This window comes from Synchiropus splendidus, chromosome 8, assembly GCF_027744825.2.
Source record: "Synchiropus splendidus isolate RoL2022-P1 chromosome 8, RoL_Sspl_1.0, whole genome shotgun sequence".
Taxonomy (NCBI): Eukaryota; Metazoa; Chordata; class Actinopteri; order Syngnathiformes; family Callionymidae; genus Synchiropus; species Synchiropus splendidus.
In genome coordinates, this window is record NC_071341.1 from 23,006,165 (window position 1) to 23,025,381 (window position 19,217).

General features: G+C 46.3%; 3 protein-coding genes across 10 annotated transcripts in view; 1 reads left to right on the forward strand and 2 right to left on the reverse strand.

The window, feature by feature from the left end:
* Positions 1-1,537: 1,537 nt before the first annotated feature.
* Positions 1,538-4,857, forward strand: yif1b (Yip1 interacting factor homolog B (S. cerevisiae)). Of its 2 annotated transcripts, none has more exons than XM_053873431.1 (8): positions 1,538-1,677; positions 2,068-2,173; positions 2,582-2,711; positions 2,790-2,894; positions 2,958-3,094; positions 3,964-4,119; positions 4,297-4,390; positions 4,466-4,857. In XM_053873431.1, the coding sequence occupies exons 1-8, from the start codon at positions 1,641-1,643 to the stop codon at positions 4,619-4,621; spliced, it is 921 nt and encodes a 306-aa protein (XP_053729406.1). In that variant the 5' UTR covers positions 1,538-1,640; the 3' UTR covers positions 4,622-4,857. The 2 variants fall into 2 exon arrangements, with proteins under 2 accessions (XP_053729406.1, XP_053729405.1); XM_053873430.1 differs by having other exon boundaries at positions 1,552-1,686.
* Positions 4,763-15,921, reverse strand: LOC128764044 (probable E3 ubiquitin-protein ligase HERC3). Of its 3 annotated transcripts, none has more exons than XM_053873428.1 (23): positions 15,595-15,921; positions 12,069-12,243; positions 11,925-12,001; positions 11,143-11,370; positions 10,977-11,068; positions 10,487-10,614; positions 10,265-10,419; positions 9,374-9,429; positions 9,212-9,303; positions 9,080-9,139; positions 8,926-9,022; positions 8,682-8,862; positions 8,029-8,174; positions 7,856-7,969; positions 7,697-7,795; positions 7,411-7,626; positions 6,792-6,926; positions 6,554-6,720; positions 6,423-6,489; positions 6,295-6,365; positions 6,039-6,222; positions 5,862-5,964; positions 4,763-5,787 (listed from the first exon to the last, which is right to left on the reverse strand). In XM_053873428.1, exons 1-23 carry the CDS (start codon positions 15,899-15,901, stop codon positions 5,564-5,566), a joined length of 3,174 nt encoding a protein of 1,057 aa, XP_053729403.1. In that variant the 5' UTR covers positions 15,902-15,921; the 3' UTR covers positions 4,763-5,563. The 3 variants fall into 3 exon arrangements, with proteins under 3 accessions (XP_053729403.1, XP_053729402.1, XP_053729404.1); XM_053873427.1 differs by having other exon boundaries at positions 15,580-15,921; XM_053873429.1 differs by lacking the exons at positions 11,925-12,001; positions 12,069-12,243; positions 15,595-15,921 and adding an exon at positions 11,790-11,883.
* Positions 15,922-16,354: 433 nt separating this feature from the next.
* dock10 (dedicator of cytokinesis 10) overlaps positions 16,355-19,217 on the reverse strand; it is a 46,616-nt gene continuing 43,753 nt past the window's right edge. For 2 of the 5 annotated variants that reach the window (XM_053872110.1, XM_053872114.1), the window contains 7 exons: positions 18,691-18,837; positions 18,406-18,616; positions 18,138-18,328; positions 17,980-18,080; positions 17,776-17,914; positions 17,280-17,352; positions 16,356-17,092 (listed from right to left, as the gene is read on the reverse strand). In XM_053872110.1, coding sequence (XP_053728085.1) covers positions 17,034-17,092; positions 17,280-17,352; positions 17,776-17,914; positions 17,980-18,080; positions 18,138-18,328; positions 18,406-18,616; positions 18,691-18,837 — 921 coding nt within the window. In that variant the 3' untranslated portion in view covers positions 16,356-17,033. Of the gene's footprint in view, positions 17,093-17,279; positions 17,353-17,775; positions 17,915-17,979; positions 18,081-18,137; positions 18,329-18,405; positions 18,617-18,690; positions 18,838-19,217 lie in introns of all 5 variants that reach the window. The other 3 variants (XM_053872112.1, XM_053872113.1, XM_053872111.1) reach the window with 2 other exon arrangements.

Below are 19,217 nucleotides of genomic sequence, written 5' to 3' on the forward strand. Positions count from 1 at the left end.
CAGCTCTATTTAAATAAAAAAAAAAAAAAGTTAAATGATGAATTTACTTCATCTACACCGGTAAAAATAATGCAGAATATCGTTCACATAACTGTAATATTATTTCAACCAACGTGTTGGCGACATTTATCTCGACCTTTAAGTCAAGATTTTAATACTTGCGATGCTTCATAGCCGTCAGACAAAATCAGTGCCGCATGAGAAGCTTCCTCGGCCAGGGCTTTTGAGCGAGGTCCAGGTCTGACGTTGGAAAACCTTATGTCATACGTGTCCTACATGTGAACATGTGAGAGCAACGTGTGGCTCCTTCATAGTTCAGTCCCTTTAATGAGCAGTGGTCATTCCCCCGGAGGGACAGTGCGTCCAGCTGTCAGCGAGCAGAGCCGGGCACAAACCAGGGAGGGAGCGTGGCCATGGAGGCTCACAGGGACGACAACCAAGTGGGCCGTCACTCAGACACTGGAACAGTTGTTGCTTCTTAGATTTCGTCCGGTGTTTCCAGCCCCCGCAGCGGGCAGGTTATATATCTGTTTGTTCTGTACGGACGGACGGAAATACATGTTTACACGAGGGAATTTTCATATAGAACATTTGCCGTGATTTCATTGAACAATTTCACTGCTTCACAACCAAATTGAATTGAACATAAATGAAATGTATGTTGATTTCAGACGGCCATTTATGAGACTTTTTAATACTTCATCTAATAATCAGATCAGACATGCAAAGTTTAAATCCAAAGTTGAATATATTTTCAAAAATAAATGGGGTCATTACTTTTTCAAAAACACAATTACAATTTAATATGCACACATATAGTAGAAGTAAAAGAAAATTATTTATTTTATTTATATTTCAATAAACGTCTGATATTACGTTTGGAAATGCAGATGATGATGGTTTGCGGTTGAATGAATCCATCTGATATGAAAACAACAAACCTTCATTCAGCTAATAAAATATATATAAATGTTCCTCATTATTCGCGTTATTACCTCACATAAGGGGCTGAGTTAAATCGGCATCTTGCAGCTCTAAAGCACTTGTTTTTTGCCAATGATGCGAGTGATTCACAGATTTACCGGCTCGACATGATCTTCAGCAGAAAGCTCCTCACGGCGCCTGAGGGCTGAAATGTAGCTGATCCTGTTTATAGACGTGTCTCTGGGAATAAACTCAGTCATTTCCAGTCATCGTCACGTCAAACCCAGCCACCGTGACGTGTCTGCACAGGTCACATTGACGGTTTCTCCTCGCCGCTGTTGCTCGTGTGTCACGTGAGTGCTGCGTTTGGAGCGACAGATGGATTTGAGTTTGTTCATTAAGAGTGAAATGAGTGGCTGGAATTCAGTTAAATATTTAACAGTAAACATTAATTAAAATGAAAATACACATTAATTAAAATGCCAATTGTATTATTATTATTATTATTATTATTATTATTATTATTATTATTATTATTATTATTATTATTTGCGGACGCGACGCACCATGACCGCTAGATGGCAGTAAGGATCCCACGCTGAAAGAGAAGGAGCGACTTTAGACAGACGAAGAGTCTCTATTTCCGGTTAAAATGTATGAATTGATTTTCCGGCTTTGATGTCGTTACTGTTGTGGTCGTCATCTTCTCACAGCACATGGATTATTCTTCAACACAAACCGGGTTCAGACCGCGTGAGTTACGTACGCAGACGTCCATATATCGCCTGTGTTCGTGTGCGGTCGAGCCCTGGCTGCGGGGCGCTGTTACTGCTAGCTGCTAGCTGCTAGCTTCTGCCGGCTACTTCTCTATTTAAGAAATCGGACCCAAATGAAACGAAAGTGACAGGAACGCCCCTGTTCTTCATTTTAAACGAATGGTCTGCAAACCATTTATAGAAGCCCAGTTTTCCCACATGGGCCACACTGTGTTGTGCTCAGCTAGGTGGATTTCTATCTTGATATATCGGTGACATTAACTGTGTTTGTAGCGTTGCATGCTGGTTAGTCCCAGCGCATGTTGTTGTTGTCTGCTGAATCCACTTTCATGCTGTACTTATATGAAGCGTCTGTCTTCACTTGCAGAGACTTCAAACATGCGTCTCAGGAATAGTTCAACGGATGGGTCGGATGGCAGCCAACTATTTGAGGACACAAGCAGCATGGGCCCTGGGTCACAGCCGGGCTACAGGTGGGACTTAGTCTGCCCCGACTGGAAACATTTCATTCCGTCCAACAGAGAGTCTAACCCTGATCGATAAAGGCGAGGCACAACATTTTGTTGACTAAATGATTCCACCGATCGCCTTTTTAAAGAGCCTTCATGGGCTCATGACCATCACACTGCTAGTCGTCCTGTCCGGCACTTCATGTTTGACTTTGTTGTTGTAGTTGTATGAACAATAGCTGTGCAGGAATGAATGTAAAAACCCTGAAATTGATAATGAACACATGAGCCCGAGTACTGTCAGTGATCTGTAAACAGCAACTGCTCTCTCTGTCTAATGCAACATGTTGAAGTGAACTGACCTGCGTGGAGCAGAGAAGCCTTGTGTCTGTGTGTGGTGAATCAGATCGTGTTGTTTTGTTGCGTGTTCAGGACCCCACAGAGTGGACCTCACACTCCTGGCGTCCCCGGCTCCTCCATCCTGTCTGACCCCATGTCCAACCTGGCCATGGCCTACGGCAGCTCTCTGGCGTCTCAAGGGAAGGAAATGATGGACAAGAACGTATGAGCCACGTCGCGAGCCGTCGTCATGGCTGACACCAAACTGAGCGCGCTCATGAGATTGCTTTGTGTTTTGCAGCTGGACCGTTTCATCCCAATTTCCAAGCTGAAATACTACTTTGCAGTGGACACTCTGTACGTGGGGCGGAAGCTTGGGCTGCTCGTGTTCCCCTACATGCACGAGGTCGGCCCTGTTGTTGAGCGTCTCATGCGAGACTCGGGATGTTAACTGGTTTCATTCACGCAGAACTGGGAGGTGAGCTACCAGCAGGACACTCCGGTGGCTCCTCGCTTCGACGTGAACGCGCCGGACCTCTATATCCCGGCCATGGGCTTCATCACGTACGTGCTGGTGTCTGGACTGGCGCTGGGAACACAGAACCGGTAAATGACTGTGACGCGTCTCTACTGTGGAACATGGGTCAGTGAGTACCAGGCTTTTTGCTAGGATTTTGAAACAGGGCGTCCAAAACCCCCTCCAGACACACCATGTTGAGTGACAACTAACAACTTGCTTTGTAAAAAACACAGCTGTAAACATCGATTTGTACCAAAATAACTTGATAAACAACAGATACTCAAGCCTCTGAGTCAAATACAGACGTGAAGTCAGTTGTTGCTGTTGCCACAGTAACACTTTGAGATGCAGGGGTCCCTGGGCAGCTGTTTTACTTGGCTGACCCCGAGTCATTAAAATAATAATAATCATAATAAAAACAGTTTTATAATGATTCTTTGCCTTCCTACAAGCCATGGTGTGCACAGCCTTGTGTCTCCATCTTTTTTCATGTATTGATGCAAGATGAGCAGCTGTATCTGCTGTGATGGTTTCACAACCACAACATTCAATCATTCAAACAACACACATATAAAGGCTTGTTACTCGATTCAGTCAATAGAACGACTTGAATTTTGATCCCTCTGGAGCTATTTTGCTCTCATTCTGAAAGGGCTGTGTGTTTGTCCGCATGGCGCTGGGATGCACTTCCATGCCGCGAGTGTCACGATTTACAGCAAGATTACGAATTACAAATATGGCAATAGCCGAAATATGGTTGGGAAAGGTTTGAGAATCTGCAAATTTTATCATATTTGGCGAAATTACCGTGCGGGAACACAATTGAATGTAAACCAGTGAGCTGACACTACGCATTATACAGGCACTAATGATACATATAGGGCGTCCTGCTGAGGAAACAGGGCCCAGGACGCCCTCTAGCTAAAAGCCTGGTGAACACGCTGGTGTCTTGCAGGTTCTCTCCAGAGCTGCTGGGAGTCCAAGCCAGCTCCGCCTTCGTGTGGCTGATCATGGAGGTTCTGGTGGTTCTTTTATCCCTGTATCTGGTCACCGTCAACACGGACCTAACCACGATTGACCTGCTGGCCTTCTCCGGATACAAGTATGTGGGGTAGGTCTCATCACGCCTCTGTCATACCAACTGTGCTTCTGACTGGGGGGAACTGAATGACCAGCCGCATCACACCCGTCAGTGAGGTTTAGACTCGGGGGGTCAGGACTGTTGGGCTCAAACCTGTGATGGAGAACCTGACCTGTGAGAGGGTCTTCAACCTTCTGCCCTCTGCAGGATGATCGTTGGAGTGCTGGCGGGGCTGCTGTTTGGAAGACTGGCCTACTATCTCTCCTTACTGTGGTGCTGCGCCGCCATCTTTGTCTTCATGGTGAGCAGCTGCGGCGCGGCTTGTCGAGTGACGCCGCCTCCGCCTCTCTTGACCGTGCTGAGTTTTTGCCTCCAGATCCGGACGCTGCGTCTGAAGCTGCTGTCGGAGGCGGCAGCGGAGGGGAGGCTGGTGAGAGGAGCCCGGAACCAGCTGAGGATGTACCTGACCATGTCGATCGCAGCAGCGCAGCCGGTCTTCATGTACTGGCTCACCTACCACCTGGTCAGATGAAACGCTCGCCGCACCTCCTCTACAGTCCTCCCTGTTGGCGTCCAGACCATGGTTGCATAAGAGCACACCTCCCACCCCCCCGCGACCAGGAGACTTTTCTGGCTCTGTTTACCAATGTTTGTGCTGACACAGCAGATATCCACGCGTCGACCTCCTCCTTTAATGTTGCTGTACATTTTTAAAACGATGAGTAAATTATTACTGCTTTTCATATTGAAAGTAAGAAGAATAAATGTGACATTTCAAATCTCCTTCGTGGTCATTTCAAGTCAGAGGTTCAGGTCCAAGAATAAGCAAAACATTCTCTGCAACTATTCCCAAGAGCTGCAGCCGCAGTGTAACACTAACACTGGGCTGCTTCACTTGGCTTCAAAAACGATCGATTCAATTCAAAACAATCCTAGTCGTGATAGTATAGTATAGTATCGTCTAGAACCAGGGGTCTCAAGCTTGACTGACCGGGGCCTGGGGGTCAGCAATTTAATCGCAGCATAATTGGTGAACATTGTAGTGATGTGTTCTTGTTGATGGTTAGTGGACTTTGGAGTCAGTGGGGGCCACGTGAAGATCTGTGGAACAGACTCTTAACTGTAGAAGTCCACCATCCCCATGTTAAATGGGACTGATTTAGTGTAAATTCTGCATGGTAGAGTGCAGCAGAATGTTAGCCCTGCCCACTAAATGTAAGAAGGAAAACAGATCTTGTTTACCCATGAGCCGCAGGGTTCAGAAAACAGTGGAAACTGTGGAAACTATGGTATTTGGTGTTTTCCATTCACACACACTACTGTCCTCTCAATATGGGGCCACACCCGCGCTTAAGTTGCATCATGAGGGCCACAAATGGCCCCCGGTTCGCAAGTCTGAGACCCCTGTCTTAAATCATGAAGTGTGAATATGCAGTACGAGAGAGTAAAACGTGTCCAGTGTGAAACTATGAAATCACTCTTGTGGCAGCTTCTCATTCTTGGTCGACAAAGCCTCAATGAGCCACTCGTGCATTTGTTCCTGAGCCTCGCTCCCTGGGTAGATGGGCAGCCGAAGAAGATAATGGCAGATGAGCGACTGTGGGCGATGGATGTCGACCGAGTCTGGCAAAACATCAACTTTCATCTGGACAGTCTTCATTCCCAGGTAGTGGACCCGCTCCGACCCGGTCACGAACCCTGCCGAGCAAACAGAGAGCAGCGGTGAGGAGTCCTGCTGAAGTGGCCGCCACAAACCCCTCGACTGGACTTGCATAGGAATGTCCTCTTGAGTTCTTCGGTCAGACTGTCGAAGACCCTCCAGAAGGTGAGGATGTTGGGGTGCTGCTGGTGGTACTCTCCGAGGTACAGCGTGTTCTAGGGGGAAACAGCAGCATGTCAAAGTGCGTCCCCTCACGGTGGCATGAGTGGGACAGGGCTGGTTTGCTGACCTGCCTGAAGGTGGCCCAGTCGTAGTCCTCTGTTCCCACCACAAGCTTCTGCAGCTCTTCCGGCTGGAACAGCGCCACCACCTTGTAGTCACACACCTTGTAGAAGCCGGTCTTGAACTCCTCGAACACCCGTTCCACAGACTTGTTGAAGACGTGGTCGACATAGGCGGCGACAAAGTCTTTCCTGCGGTGCCGAAAACCAGACGAGTCATCAGCAAAGAGTGGCGTTCCTCAGGGCACGGTTCCGAACACGCACTTGTTTGATGGCGTGACGGCTTTGTCCGGCTCGCTGGGATCAAGAGCCACGGTCTCTCCAGCCCAGTGGATCTGCAGGGAGAGAATCGGTGAGGCAAGTGGAGCGTCACAGAGGCAGGACAAACGCACCGTGAACGTCGCCGCCGTCTCTTCCAGCTTTGCGTCGCCATATTCTTCCAAGATGCAATGCAGCGATCTGAAGACATGAGGCGAGAGCTCGGCTCAGCAAACGCTACTGTTGGCAGTCGTGAGTGACTGACCTCCCGATGACGGGATCGTACTCCATCAGGTCGTCCAGCGTCGGTTTGACACCACGCAGCTTCTTGAAGAGAGCCAGCGGGAAGGGCAGATCTACGATGTGCTGGTTGTAGACCGCCAGGCCACACAGGACCCCAAACAGGAAGTAGTCCTTCTCTGCCACTTTTGGCTTTTTGTCAGTGTAAAGATGAAGATGTCAGAAGGAATTTCACACTCTGACAATGTGGTTCTTTGTCTCACCTTCGGAGGGAACCACGCCACAGTTTCATCCTCGTTGTACTTGTACATGCCTGACTCCTTCCTCTCCTTGAAGATCTCGTAGAAGAAGTCCTTGACGTTTAGATATGACGGGTTCCTGTCCTCCACAAACACCACCTGAGGGGCACAACAACATCTACGTTTGAATTTGCAACTGCCTTTGTTGCGGCTCCTGACAGCATCAGTTCCGTAGATACACAAGCTGCAGGCAAGCATGTGACCTGACGCTGAAGCGACATGGAGGCAGGAAGCAGACGAGTCGTGCTCGGTGATTCTGAGGTGTTTTGTTCTGCCACTGCAGTATTGATGATGAGCATCACCTGCTGCTGATGTCTGGCTGTTTTACCTCTAACTTCTGGAACAGTGCTGCAGTTCACTTTGACTGGACACGCCGTGATAAATAAATCCAGGAAGGAGTCTGTACATGGAACTGAATACCGAGGCTGCAGTGGTGTGGACAAGCCACGGCTACTGGAACAAACCCTCCGAATGAGCGAGGCTGTGGGTTCAGTCGGAGGACGTGATGCGCCGAGTCACAGTCGTGACGAGTCATGCTAATGTGCCCCACTCAGTGGATCGATTTCATCTGTCCGGTTTTTACCCCGAGTTCACGTTTGAATGCGTGGTGGTCCGCGTGCCGCAGCTGCCTGAAGGTGTCCTCCACAAGGTGGCGCCGTCGCAGAGTCAGCTGGAAGTACTGTCGCAGAGTCAGCGGGTACACCAGGCGCACACACAGCTGGCAGAGAAGGCGCAGAGACAGCTGGGAGTCCGGGGGTGCAGCAGGTTCCACAGGTCTGTCCAGCAGGAGAAGGTCCCTCTGAGGAGGCAGGAACACAAGGTAGCAGAAACGATCCAGGGTGCAGCCATTTTGAGACGACCGGCCGCACCTTATAGACGTCTGTGCAGATGTTGAACACGACCCCTTTACGATGGAGGCTGAAAACAAATGGGTACTGGCAGAAGACGGTGGCGGCGCTGCTGTCGTCCTGCACCAAAAACGGCCGGTTCATAAAGCAACAACAGCACTGTCATGACCGTCTTATTACCCCGGCCTCCGGGGGCAGTAACCACTGGATAACGTCTTCATACAGGTCCAGAGCCAGCTCCTCCACATGAAACATGCTCAGGGGAACCTTGTACGATTTCCCAGTCTTATTTGCCTGTCGGAGGAAACAATGCTGCAATGATTCCTTTACGAGTCAAGACGATCAATACTGACTTGGTACAGAAGCTGCAGCGCCTCCAGCACACATCTGACCCTCGGCGCCTTCTGGAAACCCAACTGCACCAGGCAGACGAGAGCGTTCTTCAACACCGACAGCTGTTTCATGAACAGGGGCTGAGACAGCGACCTCCAGTGGCTCTCTGGAAGATATTGCAAACCCATGACTCGGGCTATACCTTGACCTGACACGGTACTTGGCCGGTTAGAATCTACCTCGATGGTCTGTGGGGAAAACACTCTGTTTTCAGTCCCACAATGCACGGCAGAAGATTAACTCCAGTTCATTTCATTTTTTTCCCCTCTGTTTTTAGTCCCATAACACATGGCAACAGATTAAATCCAGTTCATTAAATTTTCCCCAGTTTTTAGTCCCATAACGCACGGCAACAGAGTAACTCATGTTCATATCATTTTTTCCCCCTCCCTTTTTAGTCCCATAACGCACGCCAACAGATTAACTCCAGTTCATTTCATTTCCCCCCCAGTTTTTAGTCCGATAACACTCGGCAACAGAGTAACTCCAATTCATTTCATTTTTTTCCCTCAGTTTTCAGTCCCATAACGCACAGCGCCAGATGAAGGCCAGTTCATTTCATTTGGATCTCCTCCCGACCCAAGGATGCAACAGGCCGACCTCCTGTTCTTACTCAGCTTGTCGCTAGTCTTCTGGCTCAGCTCAGAGATGGTCACTGCCACAGACGCGGTCATCTTCATCACGTTGGCCTTGTCCGCCAGGGGAGGAAATAAGAGCAGGAGAATGATGACCTCAGGGGACCGGAGTGTGGCCGCAGACGTTTTGAGATCGTGCAGGACGGGGAACGCGTTCACCTGGAGGGAGCGAGAAGAGTGAGGTCTTCATCACGTCAGTGACGTGTCCGAAGGTGATCTGACCAGGCTGTTGATCCAAGGCACAGCCAGCATCTGCTCGAAGGTTTGCGCCGCAGCCTCAAAGTCAACAGTTATGGCGCCCTCTTCTGGCGGAGCAGGGCTGTGGAAACACAACACACTTGGACTTCACAGCATTTTTCCTCTCTTCCTCTCTCACCTTTCTTTAGTGAAACTTGCAACAAGGCTCGAGCTGGAGAGAAACATCCTGTTGATTTCGCTGCGGAGAGGAAGGCTGGATGAGAACCATTCGTGCACTCAGGATGTGGCGACACAGATCATGAGTCCAGACCACTCGGCTTGGTCGTCTCTGTCACTCATCGCCAGCCACCGCTGCAGTTTCTTCTGGTCAAGACGGCCAGTGATCCGACAGAGCTCAGGGTGCTGCAAGCACAAGTGTTGTGGCTGTGACTCCACAAGTCAACCAACACGTCGCAAGTCATCTGACAGGCACCTGATCCACGGACGAGAAGACGAAGTTGGAATTCCAGCCGGCAGCAATCTTCAAGTCTGGAAGGAAAGACAAGCGTCGCACGGACACCAGAGATGAAACACTTTCAACCAGGGGTTCTTCACCTTCTTCATCTCTGGGGCCCGGGGCCCATTCAGTAGAAGTGATGACTCCTGATTTCATTTGGGATCAACAACCATATTCAATCTACCAAAACCTTGTGAAGTGACATGAAACCATGTTGATCAAAGCAAAGATATTTGTCATGGAAAAGTCCATCCAGCAGCAGAAGCAGGTGCAAGTCATGTTCATCACATTTACTAAAGAAAACAATACAAAAGCAAAGTGTTGAGAAAATTGGAAACAGAATACAATTCTGAATATCTAAATATCATCAAATAAAAATAAAATAAATATATATATTTAAAGGCCAAAGAAGATTTAAGTGAAGTGTAAATGAAAGTATCACCATAAAATCCAACAAGTGCTTTGATGAACAGTGTTTACTGTTGGGGGCAGCATCACTTTCTTTATCATCGTTTCTTCTCAAGAACTTCTCCATAGTTGGTAACTGTCTCAGATGTGCAGCTGTCAAGTCAGTTCTGTGACTCACTGCTGCCACCATACATGACAGGTGTATTAAAACTGAGCATCTCGTGTCCCGCACGGTTAAACAAAAAACTTTTAGTGGCCCTCGAGGAGGTGTTCGCAGCCCAACCATGGGCCCCGGCCCTATGGTTAAGACTCACTGTTTTAAATTTCAAACTTCACTGGAGCCACATGGACTGGTACAATGGAAGCAGAGTGCAGTACACACCAGACTCCAAATGTACACCTCAGTTTGCATGTACTGATCCTTCTAAATCACCAAGTGGCGACGGCGACGCGACTCACCTTTGGGCACGGCAACCGCCCCGTCAACAGCCCACGGGAGTGGAACTCGACTGGGAGAGCGACTCCCCTCTGCTCGGCCATTTCCCATTTGACCTTTGTCCCCATTGCCAAACGCCCACACTTGGCCCGAGCGCCCCAAAACCAAAGTGTGGCGCCTTGAATGAAAGGAGAGCCAGCGTCACTGAGGTCCTGTGACACGTGACTGGAGGCTGCAAGTCGAACCTTCCGCAGGCGACTTGAGACGCGGGGCCGTCCAGACCCTCGACCAGACGAGGCCTGACTTCGTCAGAGGCGGAGTTGTTCCCCAGCTGTCCGTCAGATCCGTTCCCAAAGGTGAACACCCTTCCATCCTGCCAGCAACACACTTCAGTTAGGTCTGTGCAAGAGCGACTCTCTATCAGAGCGGCAAGAAATAAAGACATCAAATGTAAATGTCTCTTCCAGTCGACTTGCTCCCGGGTCTGAGCCTCAGATCAGCTGTTTCTTTACGTGGGGTCAGACCTCACCTGGAAGCCTCAGAGGTGCCCGCACCTACGGCAGCAAGCTAGCAACAGACCTCCGTGGAAGAAAGGTCCAGAAGACCACCACTCCAAGAACAAATGAAAATAATCAATCCCTTTTCCAGATTTGAATGACAACATCTTTCTTGTACTGTTGGACCCCTGAGATGATGGATCCAAACCCCGCCCACCCGTGACCCCGCCCACCGTACCTGGGTCAGCGCCGCGGAGTGGGACTCCCCGCAGCTGAGGGCGGAGACGGCAAGAGGTTCGAGAGCCGGCACCGGGCACATGTTGAACCTGCCTGGGAGACGTTGTCACGTTACTCTGACTGAAGCTGGGCCAGTCGCCCGGGCCGAACGTGAGCACCACCTGTACCTCTGGCATCGACTCTGTTGAGGCCCAGCTGGCCGTGGAGGTTGGCGCCGCAGCAGTAGACCAGGCCGCCGAGCGTCAGCACCAGCGTGTGAGCGGCTCCGGCCGACACCTGGGTGGCGGGGGTGCCGCACAGAGCGCGCACCGGCCGCGGCTGGTGCTCCAGCGTCACCGTCTTCCCCTGACCCAGCTGACCGTGGCTGTTGGAGCCCCACGAAAAGACGTCGCCTCCTGGTGAGGGAAGAGTAGCGCTACACCAGTGGCCCAACACCTCAATTCGCGACTCCCTCCCTGGGGTTCAAACGCCAAAATGTGGGGTCTGACCAGGAATGGGTGCTATGACTTTTCTTGGACCCAGGTGGCAGCATTCCCAAGACATTCCAGGATTTGTGGAAAATTTGGGCCCATTGAAACTGAATGGGAGCTGAAGCAAAAAGAGCACCTAACTGAATTAGGGACTAGAGAGTCCACGAAAAGCCCAAAACGCACTCGTCCTCTGTCGCCCTAAAAGATTGGAGCCAAGTCACACCGTTGGCCCACAAATCGAGCTCAAAGAAGCAGAGATTTGGCAGAAATCGAAAAATTAGAGTGAGCAATTTAGCTGGTTAGAGTGGAACAGAGGTGGAAAAACTGTGAAAAAATTTAACCACCGTATTTGTACTCTGTCAATGAAGTGGTCCGGGGGCCCCCGATGGTGGCGCGGCGTGTGAACTGTTCGGTCATTGGGTCAATGCAACGACAGCAAAAAGGAACCAGGTCCGTGTTGAATGGTGTACGACACAAACCTTGAGTGAGTGCGAGGCAGTGGGAGTCCCCACACGACACCTGGACCACCAGTGATTGGGCCAAAAAAGAGACGATGCTGCCAAAGCAACCAAACCAGTGAGACTTGAGAGCAGAACCAGTGAGCGTGAGCATCGCAGTCTCACCTGGGTTTGTCACTGAACAGCCATTTGTGCGGCAGGATTCCGAGCTGGCCCTGGTCTTTGGCCCCCCAGCAGTACACCTCGCCGCCTGAGGACAACACTGCCAGGGAGTGGTTCTGGCCACAGGCTGTGGTCACGATGGCCGCTGGGAATTCCATCCTATACGCATCTGATCTGGCTAAAATAAATGGGGAAAAGGAGAGACACAATCGTATGAAGAATTATTTTAACATGGAAATTTTGCTGAGCAAATGTCAATATGAAACTGGCATCACGCTAGCCCGCGATCTACAAATACCCATCTCGCCAGCCCACAAAAAAAAAACCATGCGCGTCTATTTGTGCCGATACGGTAGCGACTCCGTAAGCGCCAGTAAAGGGTAGTTGTGTGTTACGGAGATGATAAATATTATTAAATATTATATAAAATATATTATATAAATAAATATGATTAAGAACACATATTACAAAAACCACAAGAGGTGAGTTTGGAGTGTTTTTACTGTAGAATTCTGAAATAAATTGACTTTATGTACTGTAATAACATGTATATTATAAAAAAATATTTATAAAAAAAACTACAAGAGGTTAGTGAAATCTTTCACTGGATTCCTGTTCAGGGAGCTCTACTCTACTATTCCTGTGAGTTTGGAGTGTTTTTACTGTAGAATTATGAAATAAATGGACTTCATGTACTCTGACAACATGGATATTAATAAAAAATTATATAAAATAAACCAAAAGAGGTTAGTGAAATCTTTCACTGGATTCCTGTTCAGGGAGCTCTACTCTACTATCCCTGTGAGTTTGAAGAGTTTTTACTGTAGAATTATAAAATAAATCCACTTTATGTACTGTAATAACAAGTATATTATGAAAAAATTATATTAAAAAAACTACAAGAGGTTAGTGAAATCTTTCACTGGATTCCTGTTCAGGGAGCTCTGCTCTACTATCCATGTGAGTTTGGAGTGTTTTTACTGTAGTATTATGAAATAAATGGACTTCATGTACTCTGACAACATGGATATTAATAAAAAATTATATAAAATAAACCAAAAGAGGTTAGTGAAATCTTTCACTGGATTCCTGTTCAGGGAGCTCTACTCTACTATCCCTGTAAGTTTGAAGAGGTTTTACTGTAGAATTCTGAAATAAATTGACTTTATGTACTGTAATAATATGTATACAATGAAAAAATTATATTAAAAAAAACTACATGAGGTTAGTGAAATCTTTCACCGGATTCCTGTTCAGGGAGCTCTACTCTACTATCCCTGTGAGTTTGAAGAGTTTTTACTGTAGAATTATAAAATAAATTGACTTTATGTATTGTAATAACAAGTATATTATGAAAAAAAAATTATATAAAATAAACTAAAAGAGGTTAGTGAAATCTTTCACCGGATTCCTGTTCAGGGAGCTCTACTCTACTATCCCTGTGAGTTTGGAGCGTTTTAATTTGTAATTACAAAATAATTACACCTTATGTCATAATAACACGTGCATAAAAAAGGGCCTAGTGAAATGTCACTGGATTCGTAAGTGAGAGGTAAGTTGTGTTTGGGAGTAGTCATTTTTCCGTTTATTGGAACCAACAGTGAAAACAATTAAAAAAAGTCACTGCAAGAATTGCAAAGTAAAAAGTACACAAATTCCGTGGGCGAGTAGCCAAGCACTTCCTAAACATGAATCCAGTGAAAAAAAATTGACTTGCCTCTTGTGGTTTTCTTAAATGACTTTCTTTAGTGACTCTGGTTTTCTTAAATGACTCCTAATGTGCATGTTGCTACATGACATAATGTGTTTTACAAACTCTTGAAACTCACAGGGAAAGTAGAGAATAGCACCTTGAACATGAATCCAGTGACATTTCACTAACCTCATGTAGTTTTTTTAATATAATTTTTTCATAATATACTTGTTATTACAATACATAGTTAATTTATTTCATAATTCTACAGTAAAAACTCTTCAAACTCACAGGGATAGTAGAGTAGACCACCATGAACAGGAATCCAGTGAAAGATTTCACTAACCTCTTTTGGTTTATTTTATATAATTTCTTTTATAATATGCATGTTATTACAGTACATAAAGTCAATTTATTTCAGAATTCTACAGTAAAAACTCTTCAAACTCACAGGGATAGTAGAGTAGAGCTCCCTGATCAGGAATCCGGTGAAAGATTTCACTAACCTCTTTTAGTTTATTTTATATAAATTTTTTTTCATAATATACTTGTTATTACAATACATAAAGTCAATTTATTTTATAATTCTACAGTAAAAACTCTTCAAACTCACAGGGATAGTAGAGTAGACCACCATGAACAGGAATCCAGTGAAAGATTTCACTAACCTCTTGTAGTTTTTTTAATATAATTTTTTCATTGTATACATGTTATTACAGTACATAAAGTCAATTTATTTCATAATTCTACAGTAAAAACACTCCAAACTCACAGGAATAGTAGAGTAAAGCTCCCTGAACAGGAATCCAGTGAAAGATTTCACTAACCTCTTTTGGTTTATTTTATATAATTTCTTTTATAATATACATGTTATTACAGTACATAAAGTCAATTTATTTCATAATACTACAGTAAAAACTCTTCAAACTCACAGAGATAGTAGAGTAGAGCTCCCTGAACAGGAATCCAGTGAAAGATTTCACTAACCTCTTGTAGTTTTTTTTATAAATATTTTTTTTATAATATACATGTTATTACAGTACATAAAGTCAATTTATTTCAGAATTCTACAGTAAAAACTCTTCAAACTCACAGGGATAGTAGAGTAGAGCTCCCTGAACAGGACTCCAGTGAAAGATTTCACTAACCTCTTGTGGTCTTTTTTTAATAATATCCATATTTTTACAGTGTTTAAGCTGTATTTTTGTTTTAAAAAACGTTGAAGACACTTTCTTGAAATACATAACGTATATTTATCATCTCCGTAACACACAACTACACTTTACTGGAGCTTACGGAGTCGCTACCGTAACGGCACAAATAGACGCTCGCGGGCTAGCGTGATGCCAGTAATATGAAGAATATATAAAACGACGGCAGCCAGAGTCAGACGACTCGAATGCAATGAATATATTAATGATTTATTGGTTCAATGCAAGTTCGTAACGGTGGATCAGGATTTTATTGTTTTCTTTTAAATTTCAAAATACTCATCATTCATTCAGCTGCCAAATAATTTCACTCAACAGATGATTTCTAGGAGGTTAAGATTTGAATGGAGGGTTTTCTTGAGTCCGGTGAGTTCACGTGAATCGAAACTCTTAAGTTCAGACATCGAAGATCAGAAACATTGGTTTGCCTTCGTCTCACGTCTGAAAACGACATTAAAACGCGTCTTAGAGGCAAACATGTGGATGCATCTTCGCTCTGCGTCACGCGGAATTACTGAGAAACGAAAGTGATAGAAGTGAGGTCACGGCTTGGCGTTTTCTCTCTCGGTTGTTCGCACTAATGTTTTGACGCGCCTTGTTTGGATATTACCGTTTCGAGACGTACCAGCCTGCGCGTCGTCAAAGCCGCAGCCGAGTTGTCCGTGAGAGTTGTGTCCGCGGGCCAGCACACTTCCGTCCGCGGTCAGGAGCAGCGTGTGCCGCTCCCCGCAGCTGATGTGGCTCACCGGCCCCTGGAGCGTCCAGGACCAGGGTGTGAGTCTCGGCCGGCCGGCGGGTCCCAGCTGCCCGCTGGAATTGTCCCCCCAACAGTAGACCTGCGCGCTCATGCTGTCAAGCGGAGCGAGCTGCATCTGACGGTTCACTTCAGCTCCAGCTCCGCCGCCAGCCACTGAGAGCCTCACCTCAGTCATTGCGTCATAGTTTCATTTTCCGGGAAAGACGAGCCTTAACATCGACAGGACATTGTCCGGATAGAAACGACAATCCTGTTTCTGTGTTGAATATGAATTATTATACTTACAGTAGTTCTTAAATTCAGTCAAGTCTTTCAGTGAAAGCGAAAGTAAAATAGTTACATAAACATACATACATATATATATATATATATATATATATATATATATATATATATATATATATATATATATATATATATATATATATGTATATATACATACATACATATATGTATGTATGTATATATATATATATATATACACATAATAGGTGTATCACACCTGGATCGTTGAGAACCTTAAAAAGTGAAGGTCAAGAATTTCATCCTGAATTTGTCGCTCATCCATGAATTTAAATCACACAAATGGACAGGTTCGTTTGACATTAACAAAATTGTATTTTATTTAAATGTTATACATAAATCTTTTAATTTTCTTCTTTTTCATTTTTAGTTCAGCTAAACAAATATTTATATATTGTATATTTTATAAAAAAGAAAGAAAAAAAACCCTTCAAAACATTTTAAATATTAATACTTCTTATTTACAATTGAAATAAAAACAATTGAAAAGCCATTTGAATGATAAAAATGTTACAAAACACAACTTCCGTTTGAAAAACCGGCAGGCTGATATTTCTGTTAGCGTGAGTACAAATGTGGCGCTGCTCTACATTCAAGCAGGAGAAGTGGGATCAACCCCGCGTTTTGTTTTGGCTTCCGTGATGGTGTCCGTCGGTCAGAACCAGGGCCAACGCACCGACGTAATGAAGCACCTGGAAATGCAGTAAGGTCACCGGTCTCTAAAGGGTCAAGGGCTTTGGGAGAAATACTTTCAGGATGCACATTTCTAAGCAAAATCCAAGCGACATTCTGGAAAGCCAAAACAAAGTGAAAAGAACAGTCCAGCAGGTCTGGTCTCTACTGTAGATATGGAACATTCAACGACAGGACGACAGACTACCACGACCACATTCTACAGCCCCAACGTCACTACACTGTTCCGACATCGCTCTGAAATGAAGCCCATGAGGCTCCGTCCGGCACCTCACGTGAACACTTTGGGTCACCAAGGGCTTCCCTCGATTCTATTGGCCGTTCAAAAGCCGCTGTGTCGCTCCGTTCCTGGCTGCCTTGTGTGTGGAATCTGGACAGAGAAAAAAACAACATGAAAAATTGAGCCAGTACATGTACAGTAATGTACACTGAAGCAATACGTTGGGAGGCACTTTAACTCATATTGAAAGCTAAAGACATGATCAAGCAAAACAGCAGTGTTTATCAACAAAGGTCCACAAGTAAAAGGATGAGGTGAAATGGAAGACAAGTCGTACCCGTCTTAGAAAGAGTGGAAAGAGAGCTGTTAGAGAGAGAAGTGGTGCTGGAGGCAAGAACACTTGGTTGGAGCTGGAAGTAGAGAAGGTGACATGAGGTGACGGAAGCAACAACATGAGCACAAAAGCCAACACAAGTGTTGGTGACAGCTTTCAATGGGCCGCGTGTGAGGTCACAAGTGACAGCTGTGAGTCACAATAAACACAAGGTTTGAGTCATTTAGCAGCTCTTTGGATGCTTCAAGCATCTAGAGCAGACAGACGCTGATAACTGCTCCAGTTTTCACAGATTAGTCGTCTATAACGGATAAAGAACAAGCAGAAAGAGTGCAGTATTTTTCATGTTTCACCAACTGATTATCGCAATACATACTTTGCAGGAAATGTACATTAAATATTTGGGTGGTTATTTTGTTGCGATATTTCACTCCATGTCCTCGAACACTGAACTGCATGACATGTGCGGCTCCTTGTTGGGTGAGGGTGGCGACGGGACCTGTTCGTTCATGACGCCACACAGCTCGGCCAGCATGTCCCGGTAGTGGGCTCTCATCTCCTCCTGGTACTCCAGCTGGTCCTCCTTGATCAGCCGTTCGTTGACGTCCAGGGCCTGGCCGCAGGCTTCTGCGAACTGCCTGCTCGACCGAGACACATTTCAGCGCCGCTTCCTTCTGCTTCACCGTCCTCCTCCAAGTCCTACCTGAAGATCTGCTTCAGCAGCTTCACTTGGTTGTCGGGGTATTTCTTGGCGTTCTTCTCCTCCAAAAACGCCCGGGCGTAAGCCATGGGGCCGGCATTCACCTGCGGGAGGGGACGGCAGGTGAGCTCCAGCCGCGCGTCTCTGGGGAACCGACCTACCTTGGCGCTCACGCTGCCCTGCAGCTTCAGCTGCAGCCGGATCATATCCACTTCCTCCATGTTGCACAGGTAGTTGAGCTCTGACACTTTGCGCGACATCTCGTCGATGGCGACCTCTATCGGGTTCATCTCCGTGCTCTGCTGCTCCACCACCTGGATTCGCTTCTTCAGGTACGGGAAGCTGGAACTCGCTGGAGAGAGAGAGAACAACACCAACACTTCATCCAAGCTTTTTCATTCCAAATCCACCAAAGTCAAAGCCACTCACTGGTCAAGATGGTGCGTCTCTTGCACTGCTCCTCCACGTCTCCATGTTTCCTCCCTGACAGCGTGAAGGGCGTCTCGAAGACGAAGCGATTGATGTTGTGGTGTCTCTCGAAATCGGTCCTCTTGTCGTGCTGCTCCTTCTCATCGAAGTAGGGCACCACATAGGTGACCTGGATGTAGGCGAACTTGGGGTCCAGGTCTTTAGGATTCACCTGTTCCATTACAAGGCAATTCATCTTCAAGTCGATGCTGGATTGACTTCATTAGTGAGCAACATTCTCCTCACCTTGTTGGAGTCCTGGATCATTTTGACATTATCAGCCCCAAACTTGTCTGAGTAGAGTTTCAGTAGCCTCTGAGAGATTTCAGACAGGCCGGTGAGCTTGGGCTCCTTGTAGATGAACTCCTTACTTTCCTCCTCTTCGAAGAATCCCTGCAGGAGCAGGCACACACGAGCGCTTAGCCACGCGTCCTGCTGACTCGGCAGCTCCGGTTAGTTCTCCGGGATCAAAAGTTAAGACCTGGAGTCCAGGAATCATTTTAAGGTGAACAAGTGGGATAGTTATAGCCGCGGCGCTTGTTGGAGAATCCGGAATGTGGGATTAAAGACGGATCACAGCAAGCTTGAGTCTTTGGGGTAGTCATGTTAATAAGATGTCAAAGGTCAAAAAAGGAACACAAAGAAAAGAAGGCACGCGACTTACCGCAATCTTTATCGATTATTTTAGATAGAAGGGAGAAAAGAATACAGAAAGTAAATCTCTCTCATCTTGTTTTAAAGATTCAAACTCTAGATCCTTGCTGCTCTTCACC

What these genes read in the sequence shown, in the direction of transcription:
- LOC128764044 (XM_053873427.1), bottom strand. Translation starts at nt 15,901, where the DNA reads ATGACTGAGGTGAGGCTCTCAGTGGCTGGCGGCGGAGCTGGAGCTGAA. An exon ending in TCTTCTCGTCCGTGGATCAG is followed by an intron (nt 9,304 to 9,373) that starts GTGCCTGTCAGA and finishes TTGTGCTTGCAG; the next exon opens with CACCCTGAGCTCTGTCGGAT. An exon ending in TACGATCCCGTCATCGGGAG is followed by an intron (nt 6,490 to 6,553) that starts GTCAGTCACTCA and finishes TCATGTCTTCAG; the next exon opens with ATCGCTGCATTGCATCTTGG.
- yif1b (XM_053873430.1), top strand. Translation starts at nt 1,641, where the DNA reads ATGGATTATTCTTCAACACAAACCGGGTTCAGACCGCGTGAGTTAC. An exon ending in GGGTCACAGCCGGGCTACAG is followed by an intron (nt 2,174 to 2,581) that starts GTGGGACTTAGT and finishes TTGCGTGTTCAG; the next exon opens with GACCCCACAGAGTGGACCTC. An exon ending in TGTTCCCCTACATGCACGAG is followed by an intron (nt 2,895 to 2,957) that starts GTCGGCCCTGTT and finishes TCATTCACGCAG; the next exon opens with AACTGGGAGGTGAGCTACCA.